At 38.6% G+C, this 25542-nt stretch overlaps 1 protein-coding gene across 1 annotated transcript in view; it reads left to right on the top strand.

The window, feature by feature from the left end:
• The window catches only part of serinc5 (serine incorporator 5), a 114362-nt gene that overhangs the window by 10520 nt on the left and 78300 nt on the right, over window positions 1-25542 (top strand). The window contains exon 2 of the mRNA XM_028805727.2: window positions 24454-24621. Coding sequence (XP_028661560.1) covers window positions 24454-24621 — 168 coding nt within the window. The remainder of the gene's footprint in view (window positions 1-24453; window positions 24622-25542) is intronic.

The following is a 25542-nucleotide window of genomic DNA, read 5'->3' as shown; positions in this document are numbered from 1 at the left end:
TACCGTGGCAATTTGTGTGTCTGTCCAGGATTTTAAATGACCTGTAGCTCGCAAACCGTTTCACCTATACACTTGAAATGTGGTACACATATAGTACGTCACGTCTACTATCCGCTTTATGGGTGATGATTGTTTTACTCTTTTTATCTTTATTTTATTTTATTGTAGAATCAACTCCTATCTGCGCACAGCAGGGCAGCCGTGGGCGGATGCGTATGGTGTATTCACTCCATGTTATCGTGCATTGCGCTGTCAGTGGTATTTTGATAAAAGAATTTGAACAACATATAAGAAGCGTATAAATTATTAAACAGTAAAACATTAACATTTAAGAAGTAAAGTTACATTAAGTACTACTGCAGTGCCTTCGGGTATACCTCATTTTTTGTTTGCCCATTACATGCTTAAATGTATACATTTTTTGGTGCACCTACCCGAGAACACGCGACATATAACCGAGCGTGGGAGAAGCATGGATTTTAAACACGCGTTGAGTTCATCTGCTGGTCTCCCTCGTGGAATAACTGGTAATGTTTGACTAAAATCTACAGCGAGTAAAACGACATTACCTCCTTTTTTTTTTTTTTACGATCTCTGAGATCTTGCTTTTTTCGGTTCAAGGCTTCATAAGCTCTTTTATGTTGTATGGTGTACTTATCCCAAACCATCATCTTTGAATGTTGCAAGACTTTCGCCTTGTATGTAAATCGGGGTAATTACATTCATTGCATTCCTAGTCTGAATCACAATGTGATTGTATGGGTGGTTACCTGGCACTGTAGGGTTGCCACCCGTCCTTTAAAATACGGAATGGTGCCGCGTTTGAGAATGAAATTGCGCGTCCCGTTTTGAATCAATACTGGACGGGATTTATCCCGTATTTTTTTTATAATTTTTTTTTTAAAGCAGCGTCTCATGCAAATCATCCCACACGCATTTTATGAAGATGCCTCCTTTCCTACTTTTGATTGGGTAATACTTGATGTCATCGTTACTTTGATTGGTCTTTTTAACTGTCCAGTGAGGAGGGCGTGTCTTTTAAGTACAGTCTGCAAAGTGTTGGCACTGAGATGTGGCGTCAGCGCCATAGTTGAAGCCCCTAACGTTGCGGTCAGCAAGTCGGCTAACATCCGCCATGTGCCGTCTTTCAGTTGCGAGAAGCAGATCATAGAATGGTTGAAACTGTTGCCCCTAACGTTGCGCCACGGCGTGTGGTTCGTTTATACCTCGTGTCTTCTCATTAAAGTTTTATCTCGCGAATATGTTATTGCAATCCGCAGCGGGAGCGTTTCTATAAACTTAATTTAAACTTACATTTTACACTGTGCTTTGTTTCCCTTATGAACATGCTTGTATGCTTAAGTCGCTCCGTTGTCAATTGTTTAATTAATTTTTTGCTGTTCGCTGTTTGCGGCTCTTCCTCCATTTCCCCCTACTTCGTTCTTTTATCTCGCGAATATGTTATTGCAATCCTTAACGGGAGCGTTTCAATAAACTGATTGAAAATAGTTTTGCATTTACCTTTTTAGTAAAAGGCGAGCTTTTAAGCCTGAGAAATCACCCCGTAAATGCACACGTTTAATTGCACATGTGTTAATATGTATGGTTACACAGTATTAAAAGACAGTGAACAACGTCAGTTACCTTTGTTCCCGCGTTTGATAAAAGGCGAGCTTTTAAGCCTGAGAAATCACCCCGTAAATGCACACGTTTAATTGCACATGTGTTAATATGTATGCTTACACAGCATTAAAAGACAGTCAAAAATTAACGTCATTTACCTTCGTTCCCGCGTGTGACTCGTGCTGTAAATCTCTTCCTTGTTTTTAGTTCACGTGATTACGTAGGAGGCGTGATGACGCGATACGTGACTCCGCCTCCTCCATTACAGTGTATGGACAAAAAATATGTTCCAGTTATGACCATTACGCTTTGAATTTCGAAATGAAACCTGCCTAACTTTTGTAAGTAAGCTGTAAGGAATGAGCCTGCCAAATTTCAGCCTTCCACCTACACGGGAAGTTGGAGAATTAGTGATGAGTGAGTCAGTCAGTCAGTGAGTCAGTCAGTCAGTGAGGGCTTTGCCTTTTATTATTATAGATAAGTGTCGATCGTTTAAAACAGTTCACATGTGAGATGCCCATGCACTGTGTCATGCCCGGGATTCCCGAGAATGAAATGCGTGATTCCCGAATTCCCGGGAATGGATAAACCCGTCTGGGAATGGATTCCTTAGTCTTGATCATGTGTCCTCACAGTCTTCAGACAAACAGGAAACATTGTAAAATGAGGCTCTAGAGCTAGAGCTAGAGCTGATACTTTCTGACAGCAGCATTGAATGAATGGAACATAAAAAAAAAAGAACTGGCCGTCATGACCTATAACACCACTCTTATGGAGCTATTTCAAGTCAGCTGCTTTGCACACATACTCACTTTTGTATTGCAGGCTGCTCTGAAAAATTCAACAATTACCTGCTTGCTTTACCAGGTGAGGTGCGTTGCAAACTTTTTTTTCACCATAGCAGTACAGCTAGTCACGTGACTCATTTACTGGACTTGCCAGCATACTAACTTGTGATTGATGTGGTCATGCAATGGAGAACAAAAGAGAGTTGCTCAGTAGCTCTGTATATAGGCAGCAAGGTTGCTTCCAGTGTGACTGGCATGCAGTGCACTTGTCTGCAACACTTCTGCCACATGTGCCCAGCTGTTTTTAATGTCATGTAGGATTGTTTGATTGTCACATAGGAATCTGCTGCCCTGGATATTCCACTGTTGCAAATTGTGGCTACTCTCTCTGCTGACCTGAGAGATGTGGCAATGCCTCAATACAATAACTTCACTCAATAGCTTTTTGGTTGGTATAGCATACCGCAGTTCAAAAGCCTGTTTGTCCAAAGCCCTAATTTTCAACAGTGGTGTAGGTTCTTTGATCTTTAGCTGCTATAAAAACTGCTATAGATTTAAAAAGAAGCTTGGAGCTCAATGCCATCTCCAGTGTAGATTTAGGCTGTACTTGTTTGGACATCAATTGAGATTACGTGTTATGCTTGACATCAGGATAAATACTCAATTTGTTATGTTACACCAATGATTAACATTAGAGTTTCACTGTTTACCTATGGCTTTGCTTTTATCCAGTTGTTCTTTACTGATGCACCATATGAATTTGTAGTAATCTGATTTCAGTTACAGAGGATAAACTATTTTATGCAAGATAGTAAAATGCATGTGACGATGCGGGTTCTGCTCCATGCTCCCATCTTCCTTCTTGGAGCTCTGAACCCAACACCATCGGTAATATCACCGATGAGCTACACAGTGAGGCACAATAATGAAGCAAGGGGATGGTGCAAAATGTGCAAAGTGCTTTTATTTTAAAAATCTACAAAACAATGTTCAAATAAATAGTGCAGTGCTTCAAAACTCTTCAAATAAATAATCCAATAAAAACAAGTGAACACGTGGAGGTTAAAAACACAATAGAAAAAAAATCCTTTTTAAAACTCGAGGTTAAAATAATGGCTGGAAGCCGTCCTTTTACAAACAGATCCCGGTGCCTTTCTACTGGTGACCCCTCTGCTTCTCCCGTCAAGGCTATGCACCAGGGCAGCCACCCTACCTGCAGCTGACCTTCTTTCTGCCGCCTTCTGCTGGTCTGTTCGCCTTTCCGATCCCTGGCTCCAGTAGGCTTCACCAGACCGTGACTTGGGCTCCCAAGCGACCCAGGCGCTCACGCTGGGGCTTTCACTACCCAAGTCCCAACTCCCGCTGCCTTCTCGGCCTAATGCGGTGAGCCATCCTCCGTCCGGTCACTCCCGCTCTTCACTAATGCTCAGCGGGAACGACCACTACCAACTGCTCCCGGGGTGCCGGCAAAACACCCAGGCTCACTGCTCAGCTGCACCTTCGCTCGTTCATGCAGCGGCTTTCTCCTCCCTGCTTCCTGCCTTCTTCTTCTACTCCTGTAACCTCCATTCGTCTTTTTCTGTTTTTTTTCTTTCCTTCTTTTTTCTTTCCTTCCTCTCCTAGCTGCCTCGCGCTTCTATTATTTATCACAGGGACGTGGATCAGGTGTGACAATTAGCAGCTCCCAGCATCAATTACGGATGCGGACGACTCCTCACCTGTGCACTTAAGTGAGGACCGCCAACGTCACAAATTTACCCGGGAACCGCTCCCTCCACACTACCACGCCCCCTCCCTAAGCCACGAAGGCGGCGATTATTTATTTAAAAAGTGGCCTTTTTGACTTGAGCTATGGACCCGCTACATCACAGCGCATTAGCTACAACTACTGGATTGGATGCCAAAAACGAAGATAAGTAAAAATCTACATATAGTAATTGAGCAGGATAAGAGATTCACGAGGTTGATCTTCAGACTTTTAAGAATTGATATTGAATTGTTTAAATGAAAAAAGATAAGCAAAAATCTACATACTGTATAGTAATTGAGCAGGATAAGAGATTCACAAGATTGATCTTCATACTTTTAAGAATTGATATTGAATTATATAAATGAAAAATAATGATTAATCAGAAAATCGATATTTTTACCCGGCCTAATCATGATAACACAATAAACACAAAAGTGTTTTGAACCCTTGTCCCTGTAGGTGTCTAGTTCCACTCCTCACCAATTGTGTTATACAGCCCTAAACAAGTACACTATGTAATGTTCACATTCTCTGTGTTCATAACTATATGAAAAGGACATTTATTGTTTAATCATTTTTGTTGTTGCTTTTTAGCTGACAGCTTGTCCAAGGGCACTTGGTCTTTACTAAAAGAAACGTCCTACATAAAAGAAATTAAATTGACTTGCACTCTTCCACCTAGTGTTAATAGCATGTTGCTATTATAATTTTCTTTTGCTGTTCTTAAATCAGAACAGGGAAGTGGTGGATCATTCTTTGATTTCCTGTATTTCTTGATTTATTGATTTCCTGTTTTTCTTACTTTCTTATATTGTGTTCTGTACTAAAGTAAAGGCAATGGTTTAACACAGAAAAAAAACAAATAAAAAACAAACTTGCATCTAGGCCCAGGACATGTTAACAATAAATTAAGTGACCACAAACTGCTAATCATTGAAACCTTGACAAGTTTTTTTTAAGACTTTTAGCAGAACTGTAAAGTCAGATTTGGCCTTGTGATTCAATGTTTATTTTTCTTAAACTGGGCTTTAATAAGCTCATCATCACCTGGGATATACAAAACTATGACGTGTGTACATATGTTAGAATTATATATAAATTATGAATTTAGAATTATGTTTCTGGACTTCTCTAGCGCCTTCAACACCATCCAACCTCTGCTCCTTAGGGACAAGCTGACAGAGATGGGAGTAGATTTATACCTGGTGGCATGGATCGTGAACTATCTTATAGACAGACCTCAGTATGTGCGTCTCGGGAACTGCAGGTCTGACATTGTGGTCAGCAATACAGGAGCGCCGCAGGGGACTGTACTTTCTCCGGTCCTGTTCAGCCTATATACATTGGACTTCCAATACAACTCGGAGTCGTGCCACGTGCAAAAGTTCGCTGACGACACTGCTATTGTGGGCTACATCAGGAGTGGGCAGGAGGAGGAGTATAGGGACCTAATCAAGGACTTTGTTAAATGGTGCGACTCAAACCACCTACACCTGAACACCAGCAAAACCAAGGAGCTGGTGATGGATTTTATGATGCCCAGGCCCCTCATGGACCTTGTGATCATCAGAGGTGACTGTGTTTAGAGGGTACAGACCTATAAATACCTGGGAGTGCAGCTGGATGATAAATTGGACTGGACTGCCAATACTGATGCTCTGTGTAAGAAAGGACAGAGCCGGTTATACTTCCTTAGAAGGCTGGCGTCCTTCAACATCTGCAATAAGATGCTGCAGATGTTCTATGAGATGGTTGTGGCGAGCGCCCTCTTCTACGCGGCGGTGTGCTAGGGAAGCAGCATAAAGAAGAGGGATGCCTCACGCCTGGACCAACTGGTGAGGAAGGCAGGCTTTATTGTAGGCACGGAGCTGGACAGTTTGACATCTGTGGCGGAGTGACAGGCACTGAGCAGACTCCTGTCAATAATGGAGAATCCACTGCATCCACTAAACAGTGTCATCTCCAGACAGAGGAGCAACTTCAGCGACAGACTTCTGTCAATGTCCTGCTCCACTGACAGACTGAGGAGATCGTTCCTCCCCCACACTATGCAACTCTTCATTTCCACCCGGGGGTGGTAAACGTTAACATTATACAAAAGTATTGTCTGTTGTACCTGCGGTGTTATCATTCTTTAATATTTTCTTCATTAATCCCAAGGGGAAATTCACATACTCCAGCAGCAGCATACTGATAAAGTATCTATCTATCTATAGAGAGATAGAAAAATCTCTCTCTCTGTCTCTATAATCTATATATATATGTGTGTGTGTGTGTGTATATTATTTATTTTTTTAAAGAAAACACAATACCACATCAGCAAATATAATTCTGTTTGCAATTTTTTAGTACCACAAACAGGAAATCTTTAAATCTTGAGTGCAATACTAGAAACAGTATACATTTATAGCACTAAAACATTTATCATGCTGCTTGAACCAACAAAAAATTATGGTAGACAGTGGCAACATTTATGGAAAATGCTAAATGTACAGAGTAATAATACAGAGTAATTATATCTATTTATTTATTATATATATTTAATTTAAGATGAAATGAAAGAAACCAAAACATTTCTTTTTTTAAATGAAAGAAACTAGCTACCGTTTCTAAAGAGTGCATTAGGAAAATGTTTCCAGAGAAAGGTGCTTTTATTAACATTTCAGCTGAGGTGTAGATGAACTCGATTTTGTCAGTTACTGTGCTTTGAACTAATAAAGCACAAGCAGAGATCCACATAAATAATTCTTCTATACATAGAAAGTCTGTGCATTTTTCTTCTTTCGTGACTGTTCTTCCTGACTTGTGTTCATCTCCACCTTGCCCGTCATGCTGAATGGTTTTTCACATACACAATACGGCACACCCAGAGATGAATAATTATAGTTGAGATCTTAAATCAAGCAATTGTTTGTTTAAAGAGAAAGTGAGACCGGTAGCTGTCTGTGTGGAGTTTCTCATGTTACTCATTCATCCCATACATGTGTATGTGTGTTTTATTCTGTTGACTATCCAGTGCTTCTAGGAGAGTCACTAGCTTACAATGACTGTCAGCGGCATTTATATTTTCAAATATTTGGGCACAGTAGTGAGGTCAGAATTTATTTTAGTCAAGTATAATTTTCAAAGATATTAAAAAAAGTGTTGTTCTTGAAGCACGGAAGCATTTAGTTATTGCACAAATATGTATATCTGAAACTGACTGCTTATTGAACAAATACAGGATTTAAGCCAGTGCTGGGGAAGTCGTCTTTGCAGGCTTACTAAACAAACAGAATGCTGCTGTTTGAGGTAAAATGAAAGAACAGGATGTGCATCTTAAATAACTTGGTTTTAAATCTGCACAATTTGCAAGCAGGGAATCAGGAAACCACTTAAAACAGTTTCATGTCATCATATGAAAGTAAAAATTTACACTTGTGAGTATCTAGAAACTCTTTGTTGCTTTTCTTTTTTGAAAGTACACCTGCACGGATTATTGGGAAAAAGCCGAACAAAAAACTATGTCATTTGTTAACAATTGCAATATAATTAAACAAGATCTTTGTGTATCCTTTTTTTGTATTTTTGCTTTTTAAATGCTAGTGTATATTTCTTGAAATTTTATTTTATATGCTTTTTTTAAAACAATACAGTATATCACTTTGAGAGTGCCGGTTGCAGACTTTCTATTTGAGTAGTTTTTGTGTTTTGCCGTATCTGAAAAATATGGCTTTGTATATTCCTAAGAAACAAAATCTTAAAGGAATACTCTGCCCAAAAATTATATAAGTGTATGTGTTACCTCATGTAATTTATATTAATGGCTAAGAAAAAAATGTAATCTAATTTTTTTTTGCGGAAAATGGGAATAGCAAAGTTTTAGTTAATAGAATGGGAAACTATGGTAGCCAGGGCTGGACAACAACAAACAATATTAAAAGCGTCCATGAAAAGAAAAAAACCAAATCCTCTATTACTAGTTTTGCATAATCCACACGTCAGATCATCCAGTTATACTAGATGGTCACAACATGCAAAGTGTCTTTTTTGTTAAAATATTGAGAAATTAATTCCTCCATAAAATTAAAGTAGTCCATAAATATGATGCCCTGTTCACTTGGGGTTCATGCTTTAGGGTCAGAAGTTTTGATCATTGAACTTGGTGTTCATCAGTTCAAAAGTGTAACCCTGTGTGAAGGGGCTTCCTGTTGTGGACTACTTCCATTGCTTGGGGGTATTTATGTATTACTATTTTAGTAAAAAAGGGAGGAATTTTACACATTATGAGCATACAACTGCAAATACTGTATCATAATCCACAAAAGTAGCATGAGATTTTTTTTTTTTTCATGAACAAAATTTTTTTTTATTTTGTTTGCATGTTGTCCCACTCTGGCCACTACAGGCTCCCATTCTAACCGAAACATATGAGATTAAATTTTTCTTGGCCATACCATAAGTACCTTATAACAAATATAATTTTTTGGGTGAAGTACTGCTAAGAGGTGATTACAGATGGTATTGAATACCTTCAATGTCTGTTGTCTGTATGAAACTGGAAGTTTTTGCTTCTGCACTAATGGTTAATTTGTCTTTCCCTCAGTGCAATATTTAGCATGGTTTGCATCAAATGCCAGGTATTGTCTTGGCCTCCCCAGATTGGCATTTTGTTCTCTGTTATTGCCCACTTCCTTTTTTCCCATTATTCATCTGCATACATTTTATTTCAGTCCTTATAATATAAAATGTCCACAATTTGACTATAACTGAAAAGCTAAATGTCAGTGTCTAAATTACTTAAAACTGAACAAAATGCAAAGCTGTTTGTGCAAAAGAAAGGAATTTCCATGGCTTCCTCTTGATATGATACGGTGGTGTCACATGCAAGAAAAGCCTACACCAGGGTCATCTGTAAGGTTCAGCATTATAACAATAGAAGATGTAGCTTAGCCAAATACAATGTCTTCTGTTGCATGAATGACAAAAAGGTACATTCCGCTTCAGTGCCCATATACAATGGCACTAAACAACCAACAGGCTTCCTGCTTGCGACTTTACTAAGATTGAAAACATGTCTCTGTACATTTAGCATTTACTGTAACTGTTACCACTGTTTACTATAATTTTTTTGTTGGTTCAAGCAGTATGATAAATGCTGTAGTGCTGTAAATGTACACTGTTTCTAGTATGACACCTGAGATTTAAAGTTTTGAAGTTTGTGGTATTAAGAAATTGAAAAGCGAACTATATTTGCTGATGTGGTGTCATTATTTTCTTTAAACCTCCTTAGCATATGCACAGGCCTCAGAAACTCATTTAATATGTCAATTATATATACTAGCAAACAAAGCGTATGACACACAGTTAATGCAGTTTTAAATTTCCGACTTCTTGATCATACTGACCCATTAACTAAAAAGCTGTAATATTTGTAAATTGAAATGCAGTGTATACAGTATTTGGTTTCTTAGTTTTTTATTCTGACAGGATTTATACTTGTATATAAAGAACCTTGTAATGTGACTTGTTTTTCAAAGTGAGTACATAAGAGCACAATTTGAATCTATGTAAAGAGTAATTTAAATACTGGATTTAAGAGAGTCAGAGAATATACAGGGGTGGGGAAAAGGTTTACAGTCGTTTGAATGGAAAAAGACATGCAGGTTATGATTATTACAGTAGCTTTATTAACTGAATAGTTTTAAGAAGAAGAAGACAAATAATAAAAATAAATAATACAATCATAAATATATAAATTAATGATACAGGAATAAACTCTGTTTTGCCTTCTGTAGGGCTGTGACTGGAAGTGCATGATACTGAGTGTGTGACCCATTAAAAGAAAAATTTGGTAAAACTAAGCAAATGTTGTTTTATTTCCACATTGGCTATGTGACCAGAAGTTTTTCTAGGCTACTCTGATAAAATGAAAACAAATGAAGCCTTTGTGATATTTACACATGAAGGCAGTGTTTCTCAAACTCGGTCCTGGGGACCCCCTGTGACTGCAGGTTTTTGTTCCAACCAGATTCCTAATCAGTGACAATACCTGACAACACTGATCTCATTTGATTAGCTGGTATTTTTTTTCTCTTATTCTACATTCAGAAAAGCACAGCAGCATGATTTTTACATTTATAAGACATTTAGGAATTTTTCTGCTTTTGTTATAGATTTAAATGCTTAACTCTTATTTGTTGCTTTGATTATAATTTGCCCTTTCTCTGTGCAGTTTTCCCCCTACGTTGTATCTTAATAATGATGAGCAGAGCAGACACCCAGGCAAACAACACTGAATAATCAAAGGCTGCAAATACTTTAGTATCAGACCCACTAATTAGTAAATACATTATACAATTAGAACACCTGGAAAAGAAGAACGAAAACAAAGAAAAAATTGTTAAAAAGAAAAAAAAAATGATTCCCATTTAACTGTTTACTACATTTTAATAAAATGTTTCCACCAAACTCAGTTTTCTAATTTCTATATTGTTCCCAAAACACAGAATTTGGGAAATTTCAGTCCACTTAATAAGGCCAGGACTCCAATTAAAAACAGAAGCTGCTTGGAACAAAAACCTGCAGCCACAGGGGTCCCCAGGACAGAGTTTGGGTAGCACTGCATTAAGGGGTACTTGGACATGCGCAACACCCCATTGTTTAAGCTACTTATTTAATTAGCAAATATTTCTCTATGAAATTCAATTTTTCCCAGATTATTTACTATTTTAAAAAAGTAACTTTGCAAAATCCTTGTTTCAAAAACTCAAATAAGTAGCTGACATTTATCCGTGGTCATTTCCTTTCAGATCTTTCTATCCTGGAAATAGCATGCGGTGTATGCATTGTAGCACTGTTGGCAAGTATCAATGGGGGTTGACAAAAAGTTTCCGCTTCCCCCACACCCCCCCACCAGGGTATTACTTTAGAAGCACAGAGCACTGTGTGCGCTCTGTTCGTGCTGCTGACATAATAAAAAGCTGGCTTTAAGTTGTATTTTGTTGCTTCTCTTTTTCTGTAGAACTTTGAACACCCATCTGCCAACAGTCAATTAAGCAAACATCATGCGCCTTTTCAAGCAACCCTGGGCACAATCCAAGACTTAACCCTGTGCCACAGAATAACCATGCATGTATTTAGACTCGAACTTCACCAATGTAGTTGTGGCAGGCAAGTGTAGTATCTGAAGGCTTGCAAATTCCCTGTAGACAGTAGCCATGTAGGAAATTAGACCAGGATAGCTGCAGCTGGGAGGCAACAGTTACTTCTGAACCTCTGTGCCAGTTTTTTGTGTTTTTTATCAGAGAAGCATGTTCAAATGAATTCTAATATGGTTCCATACGACAAACTTTAACTAATACATTTTGTTAATTTTTTATTTTGCAGTTTCATTTTATTCAAGACATTGGCAAAAAGTGCTTGATAGCAAATGCATGCAACCATAAATGTAGCAGATGTACGCCAACATAAAAATGTTTTTAATTGGAAGAAACTGACAACTGTTAAAGTAAAACCTACCACTATCAAAGCATGTAATGTGATTGAAAGAAGAGCACAAAACTTTTGAGTATTTCAGTGTAACCACCATACAATGACAAACGCACACAATGATCAACGCAATGGAGAGCAGCTCTACTGTTCATCCATTCAGCTGCAGCATCTCCTGAATGACATTTGCAGAGGTCCTCGTGGCCTAAATATTCAAACATGAACAGAGCTGTGGAAATATAAAATTAGGCCGACTCAATATAGACAATGAAAAAGAATTTGTGAAGTACTATGTTTTCAATGTTATGAATACAGAGATGTGCTTAAATTCTAGGTTTTTCATAATTCATGTTATACAGGTAATAGCAGGAAAAATTTTGTAAAGCAACTCATACAGCAATAGTAAGAACCAAAATTAATATTGTCTTTACCAAGTGTTTTTTAAAGGACTGGATGCCCATTATTATTCTCAAAAATATGCATACACAGATAGCTTTCGGGACCATACCATAAGCTGCAAAATTAGGGTACACAGGTGTTTAAAATTTTTTCTTCCTTTTGTCCCTTATTAATGTACAGAGTGTCGAGCAAAATCTGTTTGAACAGATTACAGTGATCCCTCGCTATATCGCGCTTCGCCTTTCGCGGCTTCACTCTATCGCGGATTTTATATGTAAGCATATTTAAATATATATCGCGGATTTTTTGCTGGTTCGCGGATTTCTGCGGACAATGGGTCTTTTAATTTCTGGTACATGCTTCCTCAGTTGGTTTGCCCAGTTGATTTCATTCAAGGGACGCTATTGGCAGATGGCTGAGAAGAAACCCAACTTACTTTTCTTCCTCTCTCTCTTGCGCTGACTTTCTCTGATCCTGACGTAGGGGGATTGAGCAGGGGGGCTGTTCGCACACCTAGACGATACGGACGCTCATCTAAAAATGCTGAAAGATTATCTTCACGTTGCTACCTTCTGTGCAGCTGCTTCCTGAAGCGACATGCTGCACGGTGCTTCGCATACTTAAAAGCTCGAAGGGCACGTATTGATTTTTGCTTGTTTGTTTTTCTCTGTCTCTCTCTCTCTTTGTCTGCTCCTGACGGAGGGGGTGTGAGCTGCCGCCTTCAACAGCTTTGTGCCGCAGTGCTTCGCATACTTAAAAGCCAAACAGCCCTATTGATTTGTTTGCTTTCCTCTGTCTTTCTGACATTCTGTGCTCCTGACACGCACTCCTTTGAAGAGGAAGATATGTTTGCATTCTTTTAATTGTGAGACGGAACTGTCATCTCTGTCTTGTCATGGAGCACAGTTTAAACTTTTGAAAAAGAGACAAATGTTTGTTTGCAGTGTTTGAATAACGTTCCTGTCTCTCTACAACCTCCTGTGTTTCTGCGCAAATCTGTGACCCAAGCATGACAATATAAAAATAACCATATGGTTTCTACTTCGCGGATTTTCTTATTTCGTGGGTGGCTCTGGAACGCAACCCTGCGATGGAGGAGGGATTACTGTACATAACTAGTTCGAACAGATTATTTTAATTTTTTTCCCCCCACTCTTATTTCCGTAGTATGGGGCCCCATCCTGTATTAATTCGTTCAAAAAGATTATTATTATTTTTCCCCCTTGCAGTCCAGTTCTTATTATTTAGCCCCTTATGGTTTTCCTGGCATACACTTCATTACACTGTTCGTGATTTCTAAGGTGTGTGCTAAAATCGGTGAACTGGAAGAGGAACTAGTTTGAAAAACACCATGGTTGAAATTTTCATTTGAGGGGTCCTGAAACAAGTTTCAAACATACAGTAGAAATTATGAGAATGGATTTATGGAATTTTCCCCGAGAACATGTTATTCCGGAGTAGGTGGTGGAAACATTAATAGAACAAAATGGTAAGTTTAAAATCTAGTCGATAATGGCACTGAACAGCATAGAATAGACTGAAACTATTGGCTGGCAATACTCCTGGTTCTGGTTTATTACACTGCATACCAGGAAAAATAAATAGCTACTAAAATAAGAAGAAAATTAAAATAATCTGTTTGAAAATTTGTTCAAACTGATTTTTTTTTCTTCAGATTACTAAGCAAAAACCCTATAAATAAAAGAAAGCTATACCTCACTTGCAGGCATATAATAAGGATCTGAAGAGAGACTGCTGTTTGATTGCAGAGTAGTGACAATATTTTTGTGAATAAAATTGAGATCCCTGCTTGCACTTCTGCTGCGAGATCACAATGACCTTTCATTTGATCCTTATGCTCAGCATTTTCTTCAAATAGTCAAGAAATGACTGTGTCTAAACAGTGATGGGGCAGCACGTTATTTGTGCTTGGTTGAAAATTGGCTGGAGTTGTGTTTGACAGTGCTGACACTTTTATTTAATGGGTACTTTATTATTACATTTCTATACACCTGATTTATCACATACAGTGGAATCTCGGTTCACGACCATAATTCGTTCCAAAACTCTGGTCGTAAACCGATTTGGTCGTGAACCGAAGCAATTTCCCCCATAGGATTGTATGTAAATACAATTAATCTGTTCCAGACCATACGAACTGTATGTAAATATATAGATTTTTTTAAGTTTTTAAGCATAAATATAGTTAATTAAACCATAGAATGCACAGCGTAATAGTAAACTAAATGTAAAAACATTGAATAACACTGAGAAAACCTTGAACAACAGTGAAAACTAACACTGCAATAGTTTGTGCTATAGCGCTACCAACCGCTGGCTAAAAACACTTTTTTTTTTAATGAGTTTTAAGCACAGGGAAAAAAATGAACATTTGAAAAAAATCCGTAATTTAATAAACCACCAAGAAAAGTAACATTGCAACAATGCACACTACAAACCGATCACTGTAAACAGTAGTGAAAACAAAATCAAGTCCAGTGCATTCTTTAACTGCCTTCCTACCTTATGCGTCCAGCCCCCTCTCTCACGTGCTGCCTGTGTGTGTGCGTCTGTCTCTCTCTTGCGCTGCCTGTGTGTGTGCGCTGCCTGGGTGTGTGTGCGCGTGTCTCTCGCGCTGCCTGCGTATGTGTGTGTGTGTGTGTGTCGTGCTCTCTCTCTCTCGCTCGCTCGCTGCACAGGAAGCTTGTTCGTATACCGAGTGTGTGGTCGTGAACCGAGGCAGAAGTTTGGCGAACTTTTTGGTCGTAAACCGATTTGTACATGTACCGAGACGTTCGTGAACCAAGGTTCCACTGTATCTCTTGGGCAGTATTGCGACTAACCAAAGGACAAACAAAGCTGAACATTTACTTTGCATTTAATACAATAAAAGCAAAGGAGGAAAAAATACAAAAAATTCCACCAAAACAAATGTTTTTCAATAAAGACAAAAATCAATTTTCTATTGTACATACCAATGCTAATATACTGTATATTCATAACACTTCTGTAAAGATAATTTGAAAGAGAGTTCAAACCTTTTTTTAATATCAATAATAATAATATCACTAATATGATAACATTTATGAAACGCTCAAGGCTGGTGGATTTGTTTGAATGTGCACTAATGTGTTTTATACGGTGCAGCAATGAAGCACAGGTCACAAACTAAATAATTAGTAATGGGATGGCTGCCGTAAACAATATAGAAATGCCCCTGGGACACACAACAAAAGAAGTGGCACTCATAGTTAAAATAATACTAAACAAAGTGACAGTGTGATAACATCAAATAACTATTCATCCAACCATTTTCAAAACTTGCTTGTCCTGTGCAGAGCCAAGGGGCAGCTGAATCCTATCTCTGCAATCATCTGGAGTGAGTCAGGATTATCACCTGGACATGATGCCACTCCATCACAAGGTGACTATGCACACACATTTAGCACCAGTTTAGCATTTAGCTTGAGGATTTCTTGGGCTGTGGGAGGAACCCTCCTGGACTTGGGGAGAACTTGCAAACTCCATGCAGGGAGCATCCAGGATGTGATTAAAAAGTAGCAACAGACATGGAAAGTAGGAACAAATATGAAATTAATGTATAAACATAAGTTCATTATGGATAGAGTTCCACAGTTACAGGGATTTACCCTGGGAAGAGTGTAAAAGCATCGTTCACAAGGTTCATGTGATTTTATTTAATATTTCATCAGATCTAGTGTGTGTTGATGGTTCGTGTTGTTAATCACCACAAGCACAATTAAGGAACAATCAGGACGGGCAGGATGGCTGGATGATAATTTTATTTATAAACCTTTAAGAAATAAAGGAAGGACTTTGAAGACGTTATTGCAAGTTGAGATTTGAATAAATAACACACTTCTTTTGAGACCAAACAAAGAAAAATGTTAAAATTGCTTAAGTGAATATCAATCCCAACACAATGTTGTAAAAAATGTTGACATTCCTAGACAAACAGATCTGATGGATTATAGCTTGTGAGGATTTAAAGCTTTGGAAGATCACATTCTTAGCAGAAACACATATAATTTGCTGTTCTGATTACACTTTGTCTACATCTTTTTCCTGGCCGACAATGCTATACTACTTAGTTCACAGAGCAATGACACTGATACTGCAGCTAGATCTGTGATTGCAGTGGACGATTTTGTGGTAACCCATAGGTAACGAGCAAAAGTTACGTGACTGTCCATGATTAGAGCAACATTGTCTCTTTTAGATTTTAATTAATGCACAAAGGTTTATTTTCATAATATAAATGTTGAATACTTATGTGCTTACAAATAATTCATCCTCAAGGACCTTTAGCTAAAAGAAGTATGTCTAACTCGCTTGCTGCATAATGGCATTAGGTCTCCATTGTGCATAACTAGCTAATCACTCATATCGGATGACAAACATTGTTGATTGCACTGGGAAATTACCCAACAGATGCTTTCTGTGTTAAGCTACTGCCTTACTACAGAGCTAATTAAGTAAGCACCTGTTAAATAAGCAGAGCAGTTTATAACATAACATAATGCAAACTAATAATTTTTATAAATATATATATATATATATATATATTATTTATTTTATTAAAGTAATTACAGGGAATGCTACTTGGTTTTATAGCAGAAATAAACCTGCCATTTGTCCTGGCATTACATCAGATAGACTTGTCTAAAGCAGTAAGCCATTATAAGGAAGTCCTCCAGACCAGAAACTAAGTCAAGTCAGTTTTATTTATAGAGAAAATTTAAAAGAACAGAAGTTGGCCAAAATGCTATACAGCTTCCATAAATGCACCAATATACATATTATACATATGTACAGTAAATACATACACCAAAAATAAATAGTCACATACAAGTTTAAAAAGGTAAGGCAAGAACAAAATAAATTCTACAAGTCTTGCTGCATGGTTGAGTGCTAATGTATTGTTTTAGTTTAGATCGGGGTGAGCAATGTCGGTCTCAAAGGGCCGCAGTGGCTGCAGGTTTCTTTTCTAATCCAATTGCTTAATTAGAAAACAGTCCTTGCCACTAATTTAATTTCATGGCTTGTTCTCGTTTTAACTCTGCCATGTCAGGTCATTCCCATATCCTAGGTTTTTTTTTTTTCTTTTCTAAGGATATCATCCAAGTGATTTGAAGCCTAAAACAGTTAATTATCAGTAACTAGCAAATACCCGCGCTTTGCAGCGGCGAAGTACTGCCATAAAATTTTTATTAAGAAGAAAAGTAAACCTTTTTAAACTGAGGGAAAATATACAAATAATTATTTTTTAAGGATCTCTTTGTATACCACGTTGTCAGTTCAGCCCTCCGGTTGTAATATGAACAGGCTGTGTGCTGAGCTCACTCTTGAGCATGCAACGTACAGTTGGCCATGTGAAAAGCAATCTTGCCTCAAATCAATACCAACCTTTTGTAGGGTCTGTCCCTGAGACATATTAATTGTCATTGCGAAGCAGAGCCTTACTGGAAATTGGAGGCGTTTGAATTGAAATGGGTTTCATCGATAACTTTGCATCCAGCTTTTGAGAGTTTAAACATTCATAAACATCAAAGTGTCCACTACTCAAATCATCACCTGTGAATCTAAGATGTTTAAGAGGCATTGGCGGTTGTCCAAAGGTGTAAAATATTTGGCCATTTCGGTACACTTGAAAGCGACAACCGAACAATTCAGTGGTAGCCATCAACTCACATGCAGAACCATAGGTGAAGGGCTTTAGCATTTCACTCTTATAGTGCTCCTGTGTAGTATAATTATCTCCTGTACCGTCATCAGTCCACACCTTGAACCTGTCCCAGTCATTCAATACATAAGACACAATCTTCCTCCGGATATCAAGAGTGAGCCTGATATAGCCGTGCAATATGTAACACAGAGAATGGAAAAGGCAGGCGCCATCTCCGGGCATGGAAACCACTCGGTAAGTGAACAGTTGTTAGATCGATGGTGATCACCTCGATAGACATGTTAATGGGGGTACGGTTGAACTAAGTCTAAAATACCTACACAATAACTATAATCGTAATAAACGAACAATAAAACAGAGGAGAAGCCGTGGATTAAATAAAAAGGCTGCAGTTATCAGCAGGGAGACGTGAATACTGTGGCGAAGCAAGGAAGGGAATGAAGAGACAGGAACTATGGACGGCCTATTAGCGCACCGCATTTGTGCTTCCTTTTCATCGTGCCAGACGAAGTAAAGTTGCAGAAATTTGTTTTCCTCAGTCGGCATAGGTAAAAGACTGCCAATCAAGTGATACACTTGTCCCTGGACTTTAAATGAAGGCATAAAATTTCCCTCAACGATTTGGTTAGCACCAAATGACGTCATTTGAAATGCACTGTTATACTTTCGACTGTTGTTCAAGAAATGCTCACTTTGAGGATGTTTGCCATTTAACAGGCCCTTAAGAAGGTCAGGAAGCTTATGTAAAGGAGTGAGACAGACTTTACCACCATTACAGCACAAACCAGGAGACTCGCATTTCCACCTATGAGCTTGACAATACTCATAGTCAACATCCTTGGATCCAATGTGTACTGTTTTGTTGTTTTCGTATGAGCCGCTTTTCATTATTGGGATTGTACCTACAAACAGAAGCTCTATGAACTTGTGGATTTGCCTGCGAGTATTTGGCGGCAGCGTCACGAAGTTGTTTCCGTCTAGCTGCATCAGAAAATGTACGACGACATCTGACACGCCTCCTTTTTACTGTTTTCTCACAGCTTCCGAAATAAGTATGTACATCGGTTTCGGTTAGCGCAGGGAAGCCGCCTACCAAACTTCATGAAGATGGGCCCATAAATACAAAAGTTTACCATGGCGGACATTGTCGACCGTTATGACTGTTACATGAAACCTACTTAACTTTTGTAAGTAAGCTGTAAGGAATGAGCCTGCCAAATTTCAGCCTTCTACCTACACGGGAAGTTGGAGAATTAGTGATGAGTGAGTCCGTGAGGGCATTGCCTTTGTGGAACTTGACCTGGACACAGATAGGCAAACACATTTGTATTACCCCATACACGTTTATTGAGGTACTCCATAATCCAATAATTCACTCACAGACCCCAATACCCCACAGTCCAGGCCAACACAGTGCCTTCTCTCTCTTTTCTTCAGTCCGCCTCCTTCTCTCCTCCAGAGACCTCGTCCTGTCTGTGCTCCCAACTCAAGTCATCCACTGAAGGGAGGCGGCCCCTTTAAATAAGCACCCGGATGTGCTCCAGGTGCGTCCCCGGCAATCTCCTACCGACACGCCCCAGTGTGGCGGAAGTGCCGGCTGTATCCCCGGAAGCAGTCCGGGAGTCCCTGTTCTTCTTCCCCCCAGCACTTCCTGGTGTGGCGGAAGTGCTGAGGTCCGGGGTCCCCCTGGTGGTGACCACGGGCCCCTACAGGGCGGTCGCCCCCTCGAGGTCTGGAGGAGGCACAAGCCCTCCTCTGGTCTTCTTGGGCCGTCCTGGCTGGGTACCACACCTTTTATTAGTATAGATATAAGGTCTGACAAAAAAAAAAAAACAAGACTGTGCCTGTAAATCTTTTTATTTAACAAATTATAAAAATTAACCATGATCACCTTCAAAATAGTTCCCTTCTGAGTTGACACACAGCTGAATATGATGCTGCCAACGTTCTAAGTAATTCCGTAGATCGTTTTCTGAAAGGTTGTTCTACTGACAAAAAGTAGGTTCCTCTGAGCACTGGCTTATGCTGTTCAAAAACACATGCATGACACATGCACCCTTCACCGTAAGCCTCAGTCAATAATTGAAACATCTCCATCGCGGATTCTTGCAGTCCATCATTTTCTGAACGAGTATAAGAAAATGTATATATTTGAACTTGCGTCCACTCGTACTGAGTGAAGCGGACGAGTCGAGCCTTTTCTCACTTTTACAAGTTAGAGCATGTTCTGTAACAATCTCTTTGTCTCTCCCCTCCCAATCTTGGGTCCCAAGCTATAGGGTTAGTCTCGTTTTTTTTTTTTTTTTGTGTCGCACCTCATATATTCAGTGTGTCTGTGGTTCTTAGAAGAAAAATATTTTAACATTTGTGCAAAGTTTGCCCTTAATAAGTTTCCAGTTTTGTCCATCTGTTCTTGTTATAGAATATACCTTTAAGTAATGGAAGAGACCACTGTAATTGTTCCCTTTGTAATCTTAAATAATTGCTTAAACTGCAATAGTTCAACTCCTTCCATTTCTCCTCGTAGCTTTATCTCTTAGGCCTGGAATCAGCCAAGCTGCTCTCCTCTGGACTTTCTCTTGCACTGCTATTTCTTCTTTTGTAGTCTGCAGAACAAAACTATACACAGTACACAGGGTGAAGCCTTACTGGTGAACTGAAAATGAAAATACCTGTAAGGTAAAGTAAAACAAAAAAAAGATGCCAGTAATAGGCTCATAGGAATCTACTTTGCCTTTCTGTTTAGTGTTAAAATATGCTTGTGTTGTTCAAGTGAAATTGTACTGCATGTTAAAATAAATAATTAATAAATACAGCATAAAGAAGATTGTTATGTAGAATATTGTTCATTGCACTGCGATGGACTAATCTAGATGAATAAGTTTTGGCTCCTTTTAATCCTAACTAGGAAAAAGCAAGCAAAGAATATGAATGAATAGATAAAGTCTGTATAGTCTGTCAAAGAAGACCTACTACCAGCTGCAAAAATAATGAAGTCCTTTTTTATTTTTAACACAATAATTAATATTTACATTTTAATATTTAAAATTCTGCAGTGGGCTGGCGTCCTGCCTGGGGTTTGTTTCCCGCCTTGTGCTCTGTGTTGGCTGGGATTGGCTCCAGCAGACCCCGTGACCCTGTAGTTAGGATATAGTGGGTTGGATAATGGATGGATCGATATTTAAAATTTCCTCTGGGGACAAATAAAGTTCTATCTAATATAATAACTGGTTTTATACATTTACTGTATATATACATACATTTATTTTTGTTATGATATGGATTTTTCTTGTACCGCAACACCGGTTTAAATTGCCTAAACAACGTTCAGAACGTGGCACAGAGGGAAACTGTTTAAGGGGGACCTTTTTCACTGCTACACCACTAAACAAGCATACAATGGAGTACATGTGGTAGTGGAAGTATCCGTGGTGAAAACAGACAGAGAGAACATTCCAAAACTGAAGCTGTAGCAGACAATAAAGTTGAACATGATGACACAAAAGAACTTTTACTGGAAAAGGAGTCACGTCTGTTGTCTGGAGATACTTTGGATTTAAAAGGTCGGATGTGGACCATTATGTTCAAATGTGTGAATACTGTTTCTATACTACTGGATAATACTGCAAGCCAAGTTGTATTTTTTTCAATACTGTGTAATGTACCTGGGTACTGTGTAATAGTGTGATGACCTGTTGACTTTATTCTCGACATTTCCACTTTATTCTCGACGTTTGTCGAGGTTAAAGTCGACATGTTGACTTTATTCTCATAATTTGTTATTAAAGTAGAACATCGTAAACTAAGCTTCATCTTAAAATGAATATTTAATTTACTAGATTTTCTCAAACCCCGTCATAAGTTATGTAGCACATTAAATGCTTTGTGTTGTGTTCCCGGAGCCATGGTAATTGCTACGTGCTTCTTAAACTGACTTCCTCTTGCACTAAGAGGAGGTGCAGACAGCACACAGAATACATTAATTTCATGATATTCCTGCTCCCTGAACATTTAGAATACTAAGATAAATACTTGATATAATTTTCATGATGAAATGCACTAAAGCATGTATTAATCATGTGGGGTCACGGTGGCGTGGAGGTTGCACTGCTGTCTCGCAGCAATGCGGTCCCGGGTGTTCCCTGCTTTGAATTTGCATGTTTTTCTGCTGGGTTTACTCAGCGTGTTTCAGTTTCCTTTCAAAGTTATGTAGGATGGCGGGTTTTGTTATGCTATAGTAACCCTGATAGTGTATGTAATGCTCGTATTCACCCTGTGATGTGCTGGTGCCACGTTCAGGATTTCCTCCTGCCTTGCACACAATGCTTGCTGGGATGGGCACAACCCTGAATGGACGGCATAATTAAAACATGTATAATGAAGATTTTTTTTTTTAAAGTTCTAAACACTCCGTGGTCTAAGTTTATAACTAGTTTTAATTTCACAAGGACGTTTGTCATGTGGCGATTGGTTATGTGGAGAAAGAAAAAGGAAGGATCGGAACTGGGGGTTTAATACATCAGAAAGATACAGCACGCATGCAATAAAGAAAGCCCACTGAGAAGAACATCCATTGAATTCTGTGTTGGTGTCTTCGACCACCAGATCACAAACCCAACATTTACACAATATTTAAGTTAAACCTGTGCGATACCCATTCATTCATCCAGTTTTTTGGAACCTCGTCACACCTGCCATAAAGTTCTCTACATTGAATGTAGACCTGGAGATCCCTTACTGCGAGGGAGCAGCACTACCGCCACACTACCGTGCAAGTTTAATACCTGCTTTAATGCATTTCATCATGAAAAATTATCTTAGCATTCTACATTTTCAGAGAGCAGGAATATCATGAAGTAAATGTATTCTGTGCGGCGATTGCTGCCTCTTAGTGCAAGAGGAAGTCAGTTTAAGAAGAGCGTAGCAATTAACAACTGGGTCGGGGAACACTTAACACAAAGCATTTAATGTGATACATAATTTAATGACGGGGTTTGAGAAAATCTAGTGAATTAAACATTGATTTTTAGGATGAATTTTAGTTTACGACATTCTACTTAATGACAAAATAAACTAAGAGAATAAAGTGGAAATGTCGACTTTAATCTCGACATATAGTTTTTTTTTTTCTTCACTGTGTCCGTATTTTTTTTTCTTCACCATGGCCCTAATACGATTCCGTAGGGCTATACCACAAATAGCATTATAAATGTAAGTTGCAGTTTTATTATTTATGTATATAGCTTTGCTAGAAGCAAGGTCCATATTAATGCAGTTTGCCTTAATGATGGTTCAGTTGGTAAAGATGTCATCACCAAGTTGCACTTGTTTTATTTTATTTTATTTTTGTTTGGTGAATACTGTGTAATGCACCTGGGCTTTGAAGTCTTGGAAGTAATAGTGTTATTACTGGAAATTGCACTAAAGTATCTATCTATCTATCTATCTATCTATCTATCTATCTATCTATCTATCTATCTATCTATCTATCTATCTATCTATCTATCTATCTATCTATCTATCTATCTATCTATCTATCTATCTATCTATCTATCTATCTATCTATCTATCATTTATTTTATTGTTTTTATTTATTAGTTTAAATATTATGCAGTTTAATGATGCTAAAGTTGTTTAAAAAGTCACTTTAACATGTCAGTAGATAGAGATTAACATTAACAAAGTGTAGTTGGTTTACAAAAAATATTTACTATTTATTCTTTTTCTAAGACATGTTCAGTGCAATACAACTTTTGACAAGCACCTCTGGATATTTTACTCGAATATAAGCCGACCTGAATATAAGCCAAGGTACCTAATTTTTACCTACAAAAACTGGAAAAACTTATTGACTCGAGTATAAGCCTAGGGTGGGAAATGTAGCAGCTACTGGTAAGTTTCAATAATCAAAATAAATACCAATAAAATTACCATACATTAATTGAGGCATCAGTAGGTTAAATGTTTTTGAGTATTTATTTCAAAGAAAAACAGTAAGCTAGCTCTGTAAGTGGAGAAGAGGGTCAACAAAAACATTATGGTATCTCTCTTACTCGCTCTCTCTCGCACTCGCACGCGCGTGTCTTTCTCGTACGCGTGTCCCTCTCTCTCTTGCGCGTGCGTGTGTGTGTGTGTGTCTCTCGCGCTCGCTGCACAGGGAATGCACAGGGAGAGACTGAACACGTGCGGGTTGGCGGGGGCAGCAGGACCTGGCTTGAATATAAGCCAAGGGTGACGTTTTTGAGCACATTTTGGGTGCTGAAAAACTCGGCTTATATTCGAGTATATATGGTAAGTCTAATTGCCTCTTTGGATGGTTGAAAATATGTTGTCAAAATTATAGTTTAAGTTGTTTGCAAACATTGTTCAATAAAAAGGCTCTATATTTTGACTGCATCTGTCATGCAATGTGATTCCTTCTCTTCATTAGTGCCACCTCCTTGAAAACTATCACTTTATGGTGCCATGCAAACCTGTGTGCACATTAAAATGTTTTTTTGTACAATGTACAATTCTCATGACAGTGGAATAGGTTATTCTTAACCAGTAATTGCAGTGGAAAATGTATTTAACATCCACTCATGCATGAGAAAAATATACTGTCCAATACCATGAAACCGGTATAATTTTGAAAAATACTGTGATGTAGAATTTTGGTCATACCGCCCAGCACTAATATATACAATTTAATTATTTTTGTTTTTCCTTCTCTTTAGCTGGCCTGTTGCTGTGGATCAGCCGCCTGCTCCTTATGCTGCAGTTGCTGCCCAAAAATTAAGCAGTCCACTGGAACACGGATTATGTATGCGATTTACTTCCTATTAGTCACAGTCATTTGTGTTGTTATGATGTCTCCTACAGTAGCAGAAGGAATGAAAACACATGTAAGTATACAGCAAACACTTTACTGTCTTTTTTACATATCTTGTTTTAAATAGTACTGTAAATTAACCATTATTAAAAAAAAAAACTTGTGCCTTTCTATAGTGACATTATCTGAAGAGAGTTTCCAAGTACAGAGTATTCAATTTGTGTGTTTTTTTTTTTTTTTAAATTTTTAATGTGACTAAGATGACCTTCTGATTTTAAGTCTAACACTCAAGTCATTACTGCACCTTAAAGTGCATTCGGCACAAAAATAAAAAAGCTCTTCTTCACGTGAAAGGTTTTGCAAATTTGAAAACAGCTGGATAAATCAGATACTTCTGAAAGAAGTGTTTAGGTTCTCTTATTAAATATACAGCATATACTGTGTGAATGTAAATAAATGTGTGTGCATGTATGCATTGTAAGTGCCAGGCAGAATTATCCAGCATCCCACTCGAAGAAAAAATGGGGACCCTTGCCGAGAAGGGAAGCCGTAATGGAAGGCCAACGATGGACTGGCATCCAGGATGTGTATGAAACCCTTAACCGGACAGGAGGACAAAATAAAGAAGCAGTGGGGGGAAAGCTTCCATTTTGGGAAATGTTTACCCCCCCTCATCCACTAGATGGCAGTATCCCAGGACTTCAGTAAACCTGTGGACACCTGTTGGGCATGGTGGGAGTTGTAGTGCCATGAGTCAGCCCTGCAGGGTCCCATTGGTGCTGCCAGGGGGTTCTGTGGGGATTTGATCCATTTGATCCGGAAATGGTTTCATCAGGCTATGCCCTGGCACTGGAATATACTCCCAGGTTAGACATAGAAGGAAGCCATCCAGCCTCCTCCTTTGGAGTCATAGTTAGGAGGAAGGAAGGCAGCATTGACTGGAGGAAGGTGGATGGAGAGAGAAGAGAAGGAAGAAAAGAATACTGTTTGTAAT

The sequence above is a fragment of the Erpetoichthys calabaricus genome, chromosome 7 (genome assembly GCF_900747795.2).
Source record: "Erpetoichthys calabaricus chromosome 7, fErpCal1.3, whole genome shotgun sequence".
NCBI lineage: Eukaryota > Metazoa > Chordata > Cladistia > Polypteriformes > Polypteridae > Erpetoichthys > Erpetoichthys calabaricus.
This window is presented reverse-complemented; position numbering and strand designations above follow the sequence as displayed.